Here is a 16,562-nt window from a genome sequence, read left to right as displayed (position 1 = left end):
CTTGTTATACAGCAGAAGCTAACACACCATTGTGAAGCAATTATACTCCAATAAAGATGTTAAAAAAATATATATATATATGGCGAGCTCTTTCTCCAACAGTAGACAGAGACCTGTGTGTTCTTACCAGGCAGAGCATCCTGGAGGGAAGACTCACAGTGGTTTAACCACTGCCTGAAGGATGGACATTTAGCTTGTTCCTGGGATTTCGATATTAACCATAATGCCAGCCTGAAACTCTACTCACTTTACCTTCCTTCTGCCGCCCTGCCGGCATTCTTCTCCAGTCCCTGCACCCACGACCCATGCTGGGTAACCCCCTGGTCCCTCAAACGCAGGAGGCCTCCACATCCCCCTGCATCGTCTGGTCTCTCTCCTTGCCCACATGTGCTCACACACCTGCCCCGTCCCTGTTGGCTGCCCTTAGGCCTTCCCTCCGAAGCTGGTGGAGCCTGTCTTTGATTTCTGGAACTTCAGCATCGGGTGAGTTTCCAAGCTCTTTCTTTATTATTTTTTTTAATTTTTAAATTTTATTTATTTTTGGCTGCGTCGGGTCTTAGTTGAGGCATGCGGGATCGTTGCTGTGGCGCGCGGGCTTCTCTCTAGTTGTGGCCTGCGGGTTTTCTCTTCTCTAGTTGTGGCGCTCAGGCTCCGGAGGGCGTGGGCTCTGTAGTTTGCGGCACGTGGGCTCTCTAGCCGAGGCACGCAAGCTCAGTAGTTGTGGCACACGGGCTTAGTTGCCCCGCAGCATGTGGGATCTTAGTTCCCTGACCAGGGATCACACCTGCATCCCCTGTGTTGTAAGGCTGATTCTCTACCACTGGACCACCAAGGAAGTCCCCCAAGTTCTTTAAATAAGGCACTTAAAAAAAAAAAGACATCCAGGGACTTACCTGGTGGTCCAGTGGTTAAGAGCCACGCTTCCACTGCAGGGAGCTAGGTTCCATCCCTGGTTGGGGAACTAAGATCCGCATACCCTGCAGTATGGCCAAAAAAATAAAAAATTAAAAAAATTAAAAATGAAAAAAAACATCCGTTGTACTTGAGGATGAGGCAGGACTCAAGCAGGTTTTTGGCCTCCATTCACCAACTTCCTTGCAGGGGTGGTTCCAAGCCCCACTCAACTGGGGACAAGCTGGGGCAGGAGAGCTTGTTACCCAGGAGGTGGTGAGCTCCCTGTCATAGCAGGTATGCAAGCCTACTCTGTGGGGTACCTAGGAAGAGACTCATCTGTGGAATGGGTGTTAGAGTTGATGAGGGAATGAACATCAATCACTGTTGCTTAGTAATTAACGCAGTTAATCAATGGTGATCATTGGTATCAGGCCCATCCTCCTACCATTCCTGAGAAAAGTACATTTTACAGATGAAAAACTGAGACCCAGGGAGGGGCAGTGACTTGGCCAAGGTCACATAGCTGGTTAGAGGCAGGGCACTGAGGGACCCCAGGCTTTGGGGAGAGGCTTCCCCTGCTTGCCACCTGTCCCCCAGCCCCATGTCCAGCCCATCTCAAGAGCCCTCTGTTCACTCTTCACCCCAAGCCCAGACTCAGGGGGCTCCTGGGCCACCACTGGCTGCTCCGTGACCGCTCTGTACCAGGACTCAACCGCCTGCTTCTGCAACCACAGCGCCAACTTTGCTGTCCTGTTGCAGGTGTACGACGTCCAGGTGAGTACTGGGGAGGGGGCAAGGGGGCAGGGGAAGGTGATGTCAGAACCAAGTTTTAAAGGATGCACAGGAGTTGAACAGAAAGGCATTCCAAGCAGAGGGCCATCTGAGCAAAGGCAAGGAGGCTAGAAATGGCAGACGAGTTACGTTCTAGAACTGCAATGTGTCTGGGGCTTCCAGCGTGATGCCCGGGGTCGGGGGGTGGCAGTGAACAAGGTAGGCGTGGGTCAGATCGCGCAGGTCTGGAAGGCCAGGCCCACGCGCTTGGATCGTGGTCCTGTTGCAGAGGGCAGATGTGGAAGAGTGTGAAGCAGGCGTTAGATTTACATGAGGGAGGCCACAGGTGCAGGGAGTGAGGCTGAGGTGGGAGCCAGGGGGGAAAAGCAGTTCGGGAGCTGCTGCGGGCCTGGCCTAGGAGAGGGGAGGGGCCCTGGGCCAGGGAGCAGTGGGGAGATGAGGAAGACTGGCTGAGGAGGAGGGGTGACCTGGGCCACCGGGAGATGAGGGACTCGTCTCAGGAAGCACAGGTGGGCAACGGGTTTGCGGGTCTGTGGGGTCTGTGGTCCGGTGCTCGGGGCGGGAGGGGTCTCAGCTGGCCCCAAGAGCCAGTAGATAAAGCCATGGCCAAGGTGAGGTTAGAAGTAAAAGGAGTCACGACCAAAGACAGGTCCCTGAGAGGCATTAGCATTTACAGCCTTGGGCGGAAGCCAGATTCCGGGAGGAGGCCAAGCAAGTTGGGCTCGCTGCACCAGAAGGGGACTCAGGGTGAGCGAGATGGTGTCTGAGCCCAGGAATGCTGGGGTCACTTGGCCCGTCCGGGAGCACACTAGAAAAACATGCTAGCTAACGCATCTTTCCTGTAAAAGCAGAGCGTGGACATCAGACACATCAGGAGTAATCGTGCCAGCTCCCTGCTCCCCCTCAGCGGGTGGCTGTCACATGCCATTCCTCCTCCCCACGGGCGTGTGGTGGTCACTTCCAGTCTAGCGCTTCTCGGTATCTGAGGAGTCCGTGAAAGCTGCGCCCCTCTCCAGCAGGAGAGGACATGCAAATGCTCATTATCAAGTTGCTGTGTGCAGGCCTGGCCATCCCTGCTTCACAGCAGAGAAGGCGGTTGAGGAGCCTGGGAGCTGCCGGGCGCGGCGGGTGAGTGTCCCATCCGGCCAGGGCGGTGGTGGGGCTGCTGTCCTCCGGGGTCTCTGTCCCTCCCACAGAGAGGCCCCGAGGGGGGGCGGTCCCTGCTGAGGACGCTCTCGTCTGTGGGCTGCGGTGCGTCCTGTGCCCTCGCCACCACCTTCTTGCCCTTCCTGGCGGCCGGGTGAGGCAAGCTCACCACCTTGCCTGGTACCCTGGGCCCGCCCCGCCCCTCGTGGGCCTCCACGTCCCCCCTCAGGTGGGTGTCCATCCTCGGTCCGAGAAGCCCCTGTGGAGCCGCCCTTTCCTCCTTCACTGGCCGGTTCACCGGGACGCAGGTGGGGAGGGGCTGGAGGAGGGGTGTCCTTGCTAACCACCTCCCCTGCCTGTCTGGGGTCCCCCAGCCAGAACGAGTCACAGTTCACAAGAACTCACCTTCTCCCTGGGCTCCGCCGAGGGCTTCCTCGTGGCCAGCGGGTGGGCAAAGGCCAACAAGGTGGGCGGCCGGCGGGTGGGCTTGTGAGCTCCCGGGGACCTGGGAAAGCACCTTCAGCCTTTTCTGGGTTGCCCCCCATATCTTCACTTGGCTCCATTTCCGGGGAGGAGTACGGCCTAGAGAGGAAAGACCCTGAATGTTGGAGCTGGGCCCAGGGTGCTGCCCCGAGACCCTACCCGCTCATACTGCTTTGGGCTGGCAACGCCAGGCACGACAGGGGACCCAGGGTGGACCGCACCCATGACCGGCCTCCGTGGGGACCCCCCACCCTCCCACACAGGTGGCGTGTGTGGCCGTCACAGCAGTGATGCACCTCCTCTTTTTGGTCGCCTTCTCCTGGATGTTGGCGGAAGGGCTGCCGCTGTGCAGCAAGGTGGTGGCTGTGAGCACGCGCCCGGGCCCCAGGAAGCCGCTCTGCTACGCCACAGGCTGGGGCGAGGCCCCTCTGCTCCCCACTCTTGCTCTGCTCCCCTCCACCCTGCCTCGCGTGGCCTCTGTATGTCCGACACCCACCGCCCAACACCCTCCTCCACCGGCACCCGGCGCCACCCAGTGGCCAGCGCCCGTGTCTGACAAACTCGGCTCCGTCGACCTCCCACTCTACCCAGCTCCAATTCTTAATCCTCCTCCACTTCAACTGCCTCAGCTCCCAGCCCCCCGCCCTGCCTCCCTAATCTGAAGCCAGCTAACCCCACGCCAATCACCCATTTCCAACTCTGTTTATTCTCAGCCCTAAGGCCTCGACTCAATCTCAGCTCTTCCGCTCCCCAACTACTCGGGGCTCCAGTGCCACCCAAAATACCAGGCCCACCCAACCCCACTCCCTGGATCTCCCAGTGCCGCCAGTACACCCACTACTATGGGACAGCTGGGGGATGCAGCTCTGGACGGGGGCTGGCTCCCGAGAGACACGGTCCTGAGGTCACCTCTTCTTCCCCTAGGCGTGCCTGTGGCCATCGTGGCCATCACCCTGGCCGTGTCCCCCCATGACTACAAGGCCACTGGGCACTGCTGGCTCAGTGTGCACACAGACGCCATCTGGGCTTTTGTGGGGCCCGTGCTCTCAGTGCTGACCGGGAGCGGGAGGCCTGGGGACCCTGCAGGGGAGGGATGTGTTGGGGAAGGGACCCCCCACTGACACCAGATCTCCAGGCCAATACCTGCATCCTGGTCCGTGTGGTGATTGTCACCGTGTCCAGGGCCCGCCACCGTGCCCACATGCTGAGCCCGCAGCCCTGTGTGCAGCAGCAGATCCCGATCCAGATGTGGTGAGGCCCCAGACTGCGGGAGTCAGGAAGAAGTGGGGGGAGCCAGGTGTGGCCACGTGTGCTTATGAGTGCAAGGCTATAAATGAGCATATGTCTGCAATGTGTCTGTGCTGCGTGTGCACGCGTGCTCACGCGTGTGGAAGTCTGTGCCCATGCGTGTTACCTGTGGGGATGGTGATTGGGCCTGTGTGTATACGACGTGGGGTGTAGACACCAGCCGCTGTCCTGGGGACTCACCTTCTGCAGAAAGCACTGATGGCCTGGTGGGGACAAGGTAGAGGAGACCCCCAAGTCAGGCAGTCCCTAGAAGTTCAGGTTCAGGGTGAGAATCTAGGTCTCTACCCCTGCCAAGAACCCCCATCACTCTCCAGGACCATCTCCTGCTGGAGCGGGCACCCCCCGCCCCAGCCTTCCTCCTCACCACCACCCCTCTGCCAAGGGCAGGGCAGCCCAAGCCAGTGGGGCCTGAAAAGCCAGGCCGCCCCAGGGGTCCCCTTCCAGACTCCATGCCCCCTGGACCCACTGTCCAGGCCTCAGCCCTCCCCCTGGACAGCTGCCACTCCCTTCCTTTGAGCCAGGCTTGGGATTGGGACCCTATCTCCCCAGTACCACTACCCCTACTTCATGCCACTCTGGGTGTCTGAGAAGGGGCCACGAGGTCCAGCCGAAAGTTCCAGCTACACCTAAGTCCTGAGCCTCAGTCCCCGGTCTGCAGCTCCGGCCCCTCTCCAGGCACTTTGCAGGGGCTGCCCTCCCCAGAACCCCGTGGGGAGCCCCCTGGCCCCCTGGCCTCCCTCAGTCCAGCCTGCTGTCCCGCAGGGCCACGGTGAAGCCGGTGTTGGTCCTGCTGCCTGTCCTGGGCCTGACCTGGCTGGTCAGCATGCTGGTGTACCTCAGCCCGGCGGTGTGGGACCAGGGCTCCGCCATGCACTGGAGCTCAGAGGGCGTGGCTGGTTCGTCAGGGGGCTGGGGAGGGAGTGTCCTCTCTGTCGTGGGAGTCACCAGCAGCCTGGGGGACACTGTCAAGGGGAGGGCGGGTGAGGGGGAGAGTGGGAATAAACCTCCAATCAAAGAGCAGTATCTCAGGGAGGATTTGGGGGCCCATTTGGCAGCTGAAGAATCTGAGGCCCAGAAAGGGGGTGGCTAAGATGCCTCGTGCTCTGACACTCAAGGGCGCAGCAGAAGTTCCAGTCCCCAGGCTGTGCTAGAGCCACTTCCGGCCTCGGCAGGAAGCCGAGGATGGGGGTGCAGGACACCAGGGACCTCTCCCCTTGGGGTCTGTGGATGGCCTACTGTGGGGCAGCGTGAGCTGCTCCATCGTGAGGACAGCAGTTCAGAAAAGGTTTTGGCTGGAAGGACATGACCCACATAAACGAAGCAGTAACATGGGACCGCAGGAACCCCCCTGTGTGCCTTTCGGGTCCTGTGTCCTGGAGCCACAGAGATGGGTCAGGCTAAACCCTTGTCTTCAGGGGGTTTGCAGATCTATGGGGGACCCAGGTACAGATACAAACAGCCACAGCCCTGGCAGCTGAGTGCTGGGAGGGAGGTCAGTCCAAGGAGGGCCCAATCCGCTCCCACCCTGCCCTGCCCCTCAGCCTCCCGTGTACCCCCCAGCACCTCTTCCTGTTGTCTGCACTCCCCACTCCCAGCTCGGCCGAGCACAGGTCCCTCTCAGGGCTGAAAAGTTAGGTGGCCCACGGATGGACAAAGACAAGCTCGGGAAATCAAGTGCAAACTCTGTCCAGGGTCCCTGTGTCCCAGAGCTGGGCTTCCTGCTGATGGATGCCTAAGTGCTGAGTCCTGGACCAGGATCATATTTATATCCCTGGACAGGCCTTACAAACGGGGAGACTGAGACCCCATGAAGTCATTTGCCCAAGGCCTCACAGTAGGAAGGAGCAGCGCTAGGGCCCAAGTTCAGAGTCTGTGTTCTCAGCCATCAGGATATTCAGCTTTGACCGCAGAGGGGCCTGGTTGCTGGAAGAGCTGCCGAGGCTGGGAGTGGGGGTGGGAGCTGGGGTCAGGAGGGGCACCCTCATCCAGTTAGTTATTCATCCATCCCTGCAAGATTTTTTGAATGCCCATTAGAGGCCAGGCACTGTGCTAGGCGCCGGGGACACAGCAGCAAAGGAGGCTGCAAAATGCCCTGTTCTTGTGGAGGTGACATGAGTCGGGGAGGCAGCCGATGCCCAAGACCAGGGAGTGAAGTGTTAAGGGAGGGATGAGGCAGGAAGAAGGGAGGGTGCAAAGGGGGTTGGTCTCCAGGGTCCTGGTCCATGTTGTCTTCTCCCCTGGGCCCTGGGGACTCGCCACTCTCTGCCAGGCAGGCATAGGAATGGAGAGGGGAAAGAACAGGGGCGGTGGGAGGTGGGGGTTGCAGGCTGCTCAGGGAGGATGGAGGTTGTGCCCAGAGAGGGGCCGGGAGAGTGAAGAAAAACTGGGGTTCCAACGCTCTTCCTAAAGAAGCACGGCTCCCAGAGACCTGGCGGGGCCTGAGCAGCTGAGGACAGAGATGGACACAGAGAAGCCCATCCTCCGAGCCCTGCACTCCCAGAGCTCCGCGGGCTGGAATTCCAGCTCAGCCCACTTAGCAGAGGGACCCTACCCAGGTCTCTCCACCCTGCCTCAGAGTGGCGAGGGCCGCAGCATCCTGTTGCTATGGCAACTACTCTAGCTCCATCCCTGCCTGTGGCCCTCAGGTGGGCAGAGCTGCAGCCAGGGAGCCAGAGCCACCATCACCACGCTGTCTGCCTCCCTCTCAGGGCAGGTCCTTTCCTCTCCTGGTGTCTCATTACTTCGTCTCTGTCTCTGAGTTTTCCCTGGGATTCCTTCTCTGTCTTTCAGGCTCTGTCACAGGCTCCTGTCCCTGTCCCCGCCTCCTCTGGCATGGACCCACCTGGCTCCTCCTGGGCCTCTCTCTACATCTCCCCTTCTGTTGGGCTCTGACCCCGTCTCTTGGTCCCTTACCCTGCTTCTCCCTCTCTCTGAGTGTCACCTCTCTTGCCTCCTCCCAGCCAGCCTCAGACCTTCAGGTCTGGTAAAGGAGGGGAGAGGCTGCCTTATGGGGGGGTCAGAAGGCATGAGACCTGGGCCCACTCTGATGTTCCTGTGACTGTCTCGGGGCAGGTCCCCAAGTTAGGCTCAGAGCCGCGTTCTCTGGGTCCCTCCCGGCTGCTTCCCTCCCCAGGCCTGGCCTTTCCCTCTCCTCTCTCTTCCATCATACCTGCTGTCTCTCCATGTCTTTCTCTCCCTGCCCCACCTCCAGCCCCGTCCCTCTCTCACTCTGTCTCGGGCATAAGCTGGGCAGGACCTGCCCAAGGTGACCAGGGAGCAGGCCTGGGGCTGGAGGGACTGAAATCTGCGCTTACTCATTCATTCACTCTTGGTGATTTGTTTCCGTCTGGCCTCTGTGCCAGGTTTTGTGGTGGAAGAGCAGAGCCTCACTTCTGCAACTAGCTGTAGCTCACACCTACCCTGCCTGAGAGTGTTGTTGGGAGGCCTGCACAAGTTGAGACAGGCCTCAGTTTCTACATCTATATAAAGGGGGGGATCATATTCTCCACCTCGTGGGACCATTGTGCGGTTCCACTGGGATGATATTTGCAAAGGGCAAAGCATAACACCTGGCACACATCAGGAGCGCCTGAACGTGAGCGCATTTGTGTCATTCGGTCATTCAGCACGTACTTCCCCAGCGCCTCCCCTGTGCTGGGCTGCATACTGGGGAAACTGGTGGAACTCAAGATCGAAGAATCCACCCTTGGAGGTCTCAGCCTGAGGGACAGACAGACACCAACACCACACAACCACAGCGGGCACGATTGAGGCTGAAAGGCTAAGGGGCAGTCGGGGCCGTATGGGGAGGGAGAATGGGCACTCCCCGGAGGCAGTGATTCTCAGCTAATACCCGAACGCTGTGTAGAGAGAGAGGGAAGAATGTTTTAAGTCAGGGGAGCACAGTGGGATCAGATGGACGGAGACATGGGGTTGGGGAAGCTGGTGAGAAAGGGGACAGGAGGGAACATGGGGGCCAGACTGTGCAGGGTCCCTAGAGCTGTTGTGAGGAGCTCAGACTTCACCCCAGGGGTACTAGGGAGCCTTGGAGGACGTTAGGCAGGTGCTGGTGTGGTTGCATTGGAGTGCATCTGTTTGGGTGTGAGGAGTGAGTAAAAGGAGACAGGATGGGGGAGGCTGTGCAGGGGCTTTGGAGAGAGCACAGGCTGGGTGTGGGGGGCTGGGAGGCCCAGAGTCTGTCTTAGGGGCAGAGTTGGGGCTGGTAGCAACCCAGTTGGTGCCTGGGAGCCAGGGGGAGTAGTCAGGCTCTGGGGCTCCAGCTCTCAGCCCTGGGAAACTAGAGGGCCTCAAGGAACCCCATGTCCCCTCACCTGTGTCCTCTTGGGGAGGAACTGTTACATTGTCCAGGTGGAATCTGAGGAAGTCCTAGGCTCCACATGCTACCCGCTGAGTCACACTGTTGCTCTGTCCCCTACCCTGGGGCCCAGTGTCCCCCTCCATCAAATGGGGAGAATGAATCCCCCCACCCCCAACCATGGAGCTGCTGTGAGGGTCAAGTGTCACCCCAAGTGTGCTGGTGCTTTGTGAGCGGCCAGGCCATCGTGGTCCTCACATGTGTGGGGAGGAGCAGCTATGACTCAGCCACTATGCTGAGTCCTTCACACACAGCCGGAAGCAAGTCCTGGCCTCCTCCCCACTTTCCAGATGAAGAGACAGAGGTTCAGAGAGGCACTCAGCTAGAGATACAATCAGAATGCAACCAGGGTCTGCTGTCCCTGGCCCTGATTTAGCCTTGGAGCTTCGGGAAGGTGTCGCCTCTCCCGTCCCCCACCCTTGCAACATGGTGAGGGTGTGAGGATGGGGCAGGTCAGGGGGGTGGGGCTTGGAGGGGTAGAGGGCAGAGAGGCTGCCTCTTGAGCAGAGACTGAAGGCAGGGGGTCCAGCGGGGCAAGGACCCTCCTGGTTCTCTTTACCATAGAATGCCACAACTGCCTGCTCCCCATCGCGGACTGGGGCAGGATTTGTGTTCATCCTCCTGTGTCTCTAAATGTCTCTGGAGGTGTCTCTGCTGCGGTGCCAGGCCAGGCACTGGGGGAAAGGGGATGGGGCTCCCAGGTAGTGACACCCACCCTCACCCTGGGTCTGTCCCCAGGGGGCCGTACATCTTCCTGGTCTATGCAGCCTACAACAGGGAGATAAGTCAGGGGACACTGGCTGCTGGAGGGTGGGATGTGGGTGCAGGCAGGCAGGGCTTCCTTGCAGGGGGCTCTGCGACTGGCCCGTGGAGGTCAGGAGAAGGTCCCAGCCCTGACCCTCGCCCCATCCTCCAGGTCCAGAGCGCCCTGCAGAGGACGACTGAGAAGAAGGCAGCGGAAGCTTTCACGGTGGGCAGGCCGGGGGTCCGTGGGGTGGGAGGGTGGGAGGTCCCACCTACGGCTGGATCCCAGCGCTGACGCCCTTTCCTTTCAAGCTCGCTCCTGTCCCGCGGGCCCGGGGTTCCACCCTAGGCCCTCACGTCCCTGGGAGGTGGCCCGTGACAACCCAGTAGTCTTGGCTCCACCCTGAAGACACCTGGCTCTTAGAGGTAAGACCACACCACCCTCCAGTCCGAGTGCCACCTGGTGCGTAGGTCTCCCCAGTGCTCAGGCTGAGCTAGGAGGGCCACGGCAGATTCCATTAGCCCATCTTAAAGACAAGGAGACTGAGGCCTGGGGAATCCCGCAACTGCGGGACCTACGGGATGGCTTAGAAAAGGCTCCTTTCCTCCCATCGCCACCACCAGGGAACAAGGGTCCCTGGTGCCCAGCCCAGAGGCAGAGCTTGCCCAGGGTCACTTTCCCTGGGTTTCCATGCAGAAGGGATGTGGAGGGCTCCCAAAGGCAGGTAGGTGGATGAGGTTCAGGGCCCTGAGATAGGGCATGGGTTGAATGACATATGGGTCAGGCCAGGAATTTAAATCCCAGCTCCTACTTCCCCTGCTGTGTGCCCTTGGGCAAGTTACTTTCCCTCTCTGGGCCCTAGTTTCTTCATCGCTAATCTATGAGGTAAACTTTTGAGTGGATTCTTAGGGTCTTTGATAATGAGGTCCCTGTCCAGGGTGGGGGGAGCAGAGAGAGAGCTTCCTGCCTCAGCCTCCTACAAGTTCACCTGCTCGAGTGTTTTCCCCCTACTAGGGACGCACGGCCCCAGGACCCCCACAGCCTTCTCGATTGCAGAACCCGAGAGACCGGTGAGGCTGGGACAGGGGTGGCAGGATTCTGCCGAGGGGCTAGCAAGTGTGACCAGCAGGGTTAGGGAAGCCACAGGGACCAGGACGGGCCAGGGGTGAGGCTTCCCCTGGGGATCCAGAGGGCCCGTCCCTCAGTTACCAGGCTGAAGGGGCTGGGAGCAGCCGGCAGAACTTGAATGCCAAGGCCACTGGGGGTGGAAGAGTCATCACCAAGGTAGCCGAGGTCTCCCAGAGCAAGGGGAGCAGGAGTGGGGGCCCACCCCCCGACAGACCTCCTCTGTCCTCAGGCCGTGGAGCCGACCGCATTCAAGGCTTCAGGTGTAGCACCCACCTCAGGGGGTTCCCCTTTTCCCTTTGGCGTCCCGACACCCCCTCAGCCCCACTGTACCAGAATGGAAGTAATTTGAGAAGCAACCACAGCCGACCTCCCACAATTTGAGGGGCTCTTCCCCTCACTCCGCTCCTTGCTGGTGCCTGAAAGTCCCCCAGGAGCGCCCCGTGGGCTCTGTCAGTGACGATGCAGTGCTCTGGGGAGAGGCTTACTTAGGGAGTGAGTCTGGGACCCCTTCCCAGGCCGGTGCTGCCGGGAGGGGCCGGAGCAAGAGCCTGCCTTCCCCTCTGCGTACCCACCTCTCCGCGCCCCAAGCCCCGCCTCCCCGCCTCCCGCCCTCAGGGCTCCGGGCGCGATGCCTGGTGGTCTGAGAGGCTTCCAAACCCGGTGAGGAGCAAGTGCTTTCCCAAGACCTCAGTTTCCCCAGCTGGACAGCTGACGGGGGCGTGATGGGGGGGCCTGTGGGTAGCAGGGCAGGGCCGGGACCACCTGGGCCCCGCTCAAGGAGAGCTCGGCCTGGCCCGAGGGGAGCCTCAGGGACCCTGGTCGCTGCCAGCCTCTCTGGGCCTGGGTTCCCACAGTCTTAAACCAGAGACAAGCCTATGAGGGGCGGGCCTAGCACTGCCCAGCCCTCCAAGCAGGGGATTCTTTCCCACAGGAGCAAGAGGCCTGTCTATGGAGCTCTGACCGGGGCTGAGCTCTGTGCCAAACCCGGGCATCTGCTGACTCCTTTCATGTGGTGACCTGGGGAAACGAGGGTGCTGTCGCCCTCCCACTGTGCAGGTGAGGAAGCTGAGGCATAGAGAGGAGCCCTGACTAGCCAGGGTCAGTGGCAGAGCTGGGGTCAGGGCCCCCACCCGCGCAGATGAGGAAACTGAGACGCAGCAGTACTCACGTGGGGGTAAGCGTAGGCACATTTGAACCCACATCTGTACGACCCCAGACCCCCAGCGGGCCTCCACCCCGGGCAGGTGTCTCAGTCCTTCTGAGTCTCAGCTTCCCCTTCTGCAAAATGGGCTGGAGGCGCCCCCTGCAGGCCTGCCGGGAGGGCGCAGGCGCCCTGCAGGCGGTGGGCGTTCCGAAGGGGCCGAGTGGCATCCCCCCACCTCGGCTCCCAGCCCCCCGCCCCCGCCCCTGCAGGCGTAGCGTCTGTGGGAACAAGAGAGCGGCAGCGGCGCCTCTGCACTCAAGCGACAGCGCCTTTGTCTCCGCTGAATGGGTGCGTTGCTAAGGCCGCTCGTAGCAACGGAGCCGCTTCCACCTTGGCCTCGGAGGAACCCCCAACCCGCCCCGCCCCACCAGGCGACCCACTCAGGTGGCCCTGGCAAGAAGAGCGGGGGAGTGAAGGCTGCCAGCTGTGTGTCCCTCACAGGCCTGCCCCCGCCCCTCCCTCCCGAAAGTCCATGGCGCCCCCAACTCCCCACGCCCCCATCCCCGGCATTGCAGGTGTTTTCCGGATGGAGAAACTGAGGCTCAGAGAGGGAGACTGCCAGGGTCACCCAAGTCAGAATCCCACCCAAGCTCTTTCCCTAGCCCCAGTTCCCAGCCCCCTCCCCATCTTGGGAGGGTCGGTCCCCACCTTGGTTCTCTGCCAGCACAGCCCAAAGGGTGCACTTTCCTCCCAGGTTTCTAGAGACATTACATGGGAACTTTCCTCCAAGCTCTACCTGGGGACCTCTGAAAGGCCCAACCGGGGGCCCCTGAGGGACAGACGCAGCATCTAGACCACTACCCACTCCCAGTGGCCTCAGCCTCTCTCTCCTTCCAATGGAGCCCCTGGCCCTGGTGCTCCCGCTTACCCTGCCAGGTCCCACAGCTCTGTCCCCAGCTTTCTGCCTGTGACTGTCCCTCCCCTCCTGCCCTGAAGTTCTGACAGCCCCGTGATGTCTCTGGTAATAAATGGTACTGTAGTGACCTTTCCTGCTCTGGGAGTCACCCTGGCCTGCGGAGGGGTACAGGGTGCCAGTCTCCCTGGGAGGAGGGAGGGACAAGGGAAGCTGCCACTTTGGCTTTGGGACTCAAGACAGACCCAGCTTCACCATCAGGGCAGGTGCAGCCAACACTCATTAGCACCTACTGTGTACCTGGCTGGTACTAAGCCTTGTACTACTGCCTTACAGCTGCAGGTCCTTACCTCAGCCCTGAGACGACCGTCACCCCTATTGTACAGAAAAGAAAACTGAGGCTCAGAGAAGGTCTCCACGACTCATACCTGGGTCTCCCCGGCTGGGTAACATAGAGGCCAGGGGGTGGCAGTGGCTGTGAGTAGGAGCCATCCAGGCAGACTGCTTGGAGGAGGCACCAGGGCAGGTGGAATGGCTTCAGGTCTGATGTGTCATGCTGCGAGAGGACCCCAACTCAGAATCTGGCTATGGGACCAGGTCCTGGCACCACTGATTCTGTGGCCTCGAGCAAGATTCTTCTCTGAGTCCTGGTCCCCTCTTGGGTAGAGCCGGTTTCAGAGCTAAGGTGAGCAGCAGTGGTGATGTGTTAGGGCTTGGCACCAGGATGGGCCCCAAGGTAGGGGCCAGGCGAAGGAGAGGCCCAGGGGATGGGACTTAGGGTGCAGAGGCTGTCAACACCGTCCTGCTAACCTCAGCCTGGCTCTAGTGCTGCCAGAGGATGTGGCACAGCTGAGGAGCGTCAGATCAGCCTCCCTGGGGGGAGGGAGAAGAGGTAGCCACTCCAGATGCAGGTGAGTGGAGGTGGGGCAGGGCTGCATGAGAAGAAGCCCAGAGACCCATCAAGGTACAAGCTGCTCCCAGATCCCTCTACGGCCTCAGGGTCACTTTCACCCTGGGCCCCACCTGCATTGAGTCTGGGACAAAATCTGTCTGGGGTGTAGTTAACCCACCACACAGCACAGGGGTCTGGGTATTTCATTCTGGGCATGGGGGCTGCTGTTGAACTTCTGGAAGCCCAGTCCATCGTCTGCAGAATGGGGGACATCTGGCCCACTCCGCAGGTGACATGAGGCTGTCCTGTGTATTAGTCCAAGTGCCCGGCACACACAGGCACTTGGGAAAAGTCAGCTGTTGCCAGAGAAGGATGTGCAGGGGACTGTGCCTACAGTGGAGGCGAGTTTAAGGCCTTGAAGGCCTTAAGGCATCGAAGAAAGACAGCAGGCCTCCGTGGGGAGGAGCGTAGTTCCTGCCTGCTCCGGGAAGATGCAGCAGTGCCCCCGGGGAGGAGTGGCAGGCTGGGCACCACTGCTGAGGTTCACCCACCGGGGTGCTCGGCCCCGGCAGGTTAGGCAAAGCCCGCTGCCCGCTACTGTGGGGCAGGAGTGGAGGGGCCGGGGCCTGGAGGGGCAGCAGGAAGGTGGCACTGAACTGGGCTGGGCACTTGGTGGCCCCTACTCTCTGCACCTGCAGTGTCCTCTGACTCCTTCCCCTCACCACCAGAGGGCCCCCGCCTCCTCCCAGACTAATCATATGTGCGGTGGGGGGGCGGGGGCAGGCGGGCGGTCAGGGTTGGGGACCAAGGAGTCCTTTCCAGTCTCCCCACCCCCTGCTCCATACTCTTCCTCCCCCTCAACACACTGTCTTCACTCTTCAGACAAAATAACTTCTCTTAGGCCCCCAAACACTGCTGGTGGACACCCCTCCACCCCTCAGCTCACACTGTTCCCTCTGCCTGGACTGACCCCAACTCTTATCTAGCTGGTGAACCCCTGGACATCCTTCAAAACCCAGTTTGGATGACACGTCGGCTATGAAGACTTCCTGTCCCCCCAGGAGCAGAATCAATCACTTCCTTCTCTTGTGCAGTTACACGATGCATCACATCGGATAACACGATCTGATTAAGGTAATCTCCTCCTATAAGACTGAACCGCCCCCAGGGGCAGGAACCAGGGTGTCTGCTTCTGGAGCTGCCGAGAGGGAAAGGGAGGCTTTTGCCCTTTGCCTAAGCCACTGCCAAGCTGTGTGCCTGGGGCTGCCTCGCCCTAGAAGGGGTGCCTTTTTCTAATTTGTACAGAGGAGCAGGAGTGGCTCTGGAGATAAACTAGTCAGGTTGGTCAAGGTGTGTCAGGGGGATGGAAGTTTGCATCATGGTTGGCCCTTCTCAGTGTGTGACCTTGGACAGGACACTTCACCTTAGTTTCCTCATCTGTAATCTGGGAACTGCCACCTACCAAAGTGGCTGCAAAGAGCAGATGGGACAAGACCAGTGGACAAGGCAGGCGAAGTCCTGGAAGGGCACCTGGAGCAGAGGAAGCAGTCCTCAGAGTTGGCTGCGCTCACTGCCGCCACCAAGCAAGTGAGAGGGGCCGGGCCTGGGGCCTGTGGGTGTGCCACCGGAGGGCAGAGAGGAAAGGGCCAGTGCCCTGAAGTCAGGTGGATCCAGGTTTGAATCTGCCCCAGCAGATGGCTGACTAAGGGCCCTTGCCAAGTGCCTCTTCTGGATTATAACCCCTGCCTCGCAGGCTACTGCAGGGACAGTGAAGTGATGGATGGCACACAGTAGATGCTCATTAAATGACTGTTCCCTTCTGCCCAAGATGGCAGCTGAGATGCATGCCAGGGTGGCACTGAGGCTGAGGCTCCAGAAAGCCCAAGCATCTCCCAGGCCTCCCAGGCGTTGGCAGGACCCCAGGGATGAGGTGGGGCCCAAAGGCCCCCCCAGCAGTGCCTGGTATCCCCCACCTTGGCCCTCACACCCCATCCTGCCTCCCCCCAGTTTGGAACTGAAAGTTACCTAGGTGTTGCCTTCGTCCCATTCGGCACTCGGCCCTGCCCTAGACAGCCCAAACCCACTTAGGAGGCTCTCCTTGGGCCCTAGAATGTAAATAGTCAAAGGTAGCTGGAAACTAACTGCAAAATTTATTCCAGGGCTGCGGGCACTGTGGGGGCCTTAAGGGCACTTCTCATTTGGGGGCTGGGAGTCGCCAGCCTGGCCAGGGGTACATGTTTCAGGGGGGAGGGGTGGGGACTGAGACAGGGTGGTGGAAGGCGGGGGGGCGGGGATGCCCAGTCATCTCCAGCTGGGCGAGCTCAGCGCAAGCTGCAACGGTAACGTGAAAGCAGGACAGACAGTGGATGCCCAGCCCGGTGACAGAGGACAGCTGAGGCCTCTCCCCTGTGTCTGGCCCTGGAGAGTGTCTTTCAGGACATAGGACAGGAGTTGAGGCCAGGGAGTTGAGGCCCAGCTTCAAGGGTGTACAGTAAGGAACCCAGTGGGAGGGGCCACTGAAAGACGGCTCATCAGTAATGTCCCTGATCTGGAGACCCATACACCCTCCCCAAGATCACCCGGGTTCCCACCCACAGAGACTCTGAGCCCCCCGCAGGCCAGGCTGCTGGTCCTCTAGTGGGCTGGGGTGGGGGTGGGGGCAGGCTCTCCTCTGGATTGGAGTGAGGGCTCAGAAATAATGACCCAGCACCACCCATGGGGTACTTGGTATGAGGGTGTTTG

The 16,562-nt window shown here is 60.3% G+C and overlaps 1 protein-coding gene across 1 annotated transcript in view; it reads left to right on the top strand.

The window, feature by feature from the left end:
* Nucleotides 1–12,868, top strand: part of ADGRD2 (adhesion G protein-coupled receptor D2) — a 26,079-nt gene extending 13,211 nt beyond the window's left edge. Inside the window, 15 exon segments of the mRNA XM_055087369.1 lie at nt 339–379; nt 1,547–1,668; nt 2,883–2,979; nt 3,190–3,231; nt 3,234–3,298; nt 3,579–3,732; nt 4,240–4,377; nt 4,443–4,566; nt 5,386–5,488; nt 8,837–8,856; nt 9,737–9,784; nt 9,920–9,968; nt 10,758–10,813; nt 12,285–12,363; nt 12,770–12,868. Coding sequence (XP_054943344.1) covers nt 339–379; nt 1,547–1,668; nt 2,883–2,979; nt 3,190–3,231; nt 3,234–3,298; nt 3,579–3,732; nt 4,240–4,377; nt 4,443–4,566; nt 5,386–5,488; nt 8,837–8,856; nt 9,737–9,784; nt 9,920–9,968; nt 10,758–10,813; nt 12,285–12,363; nt 12,770–12,868 — 1,237 coding nt within the window.
* The last annotated feature ends 3,694 nt before the right edge of the window (nt 12,869–16,562 follow it).

This window comes from Physeter macrocephalus, chromosome 9, assembly GCF_002837175.3.
Source record: "Physeter macrocephalus isolate SW-GA chromosome 9, ASM283717v5, whole genome shotgun sequence".
Taxonomy (NCBI): Eukaryota; Metazoa; Chordata; class Mammalia; order Artiodactyla; family Physeteridae; genus Physeter; species Physeter macrocephalus.
The sequence above is the reverse complement of the archived record's forward strand: the minus strand, read 5'-3'. Positions and strand labels throughout refer to the sequence as shown.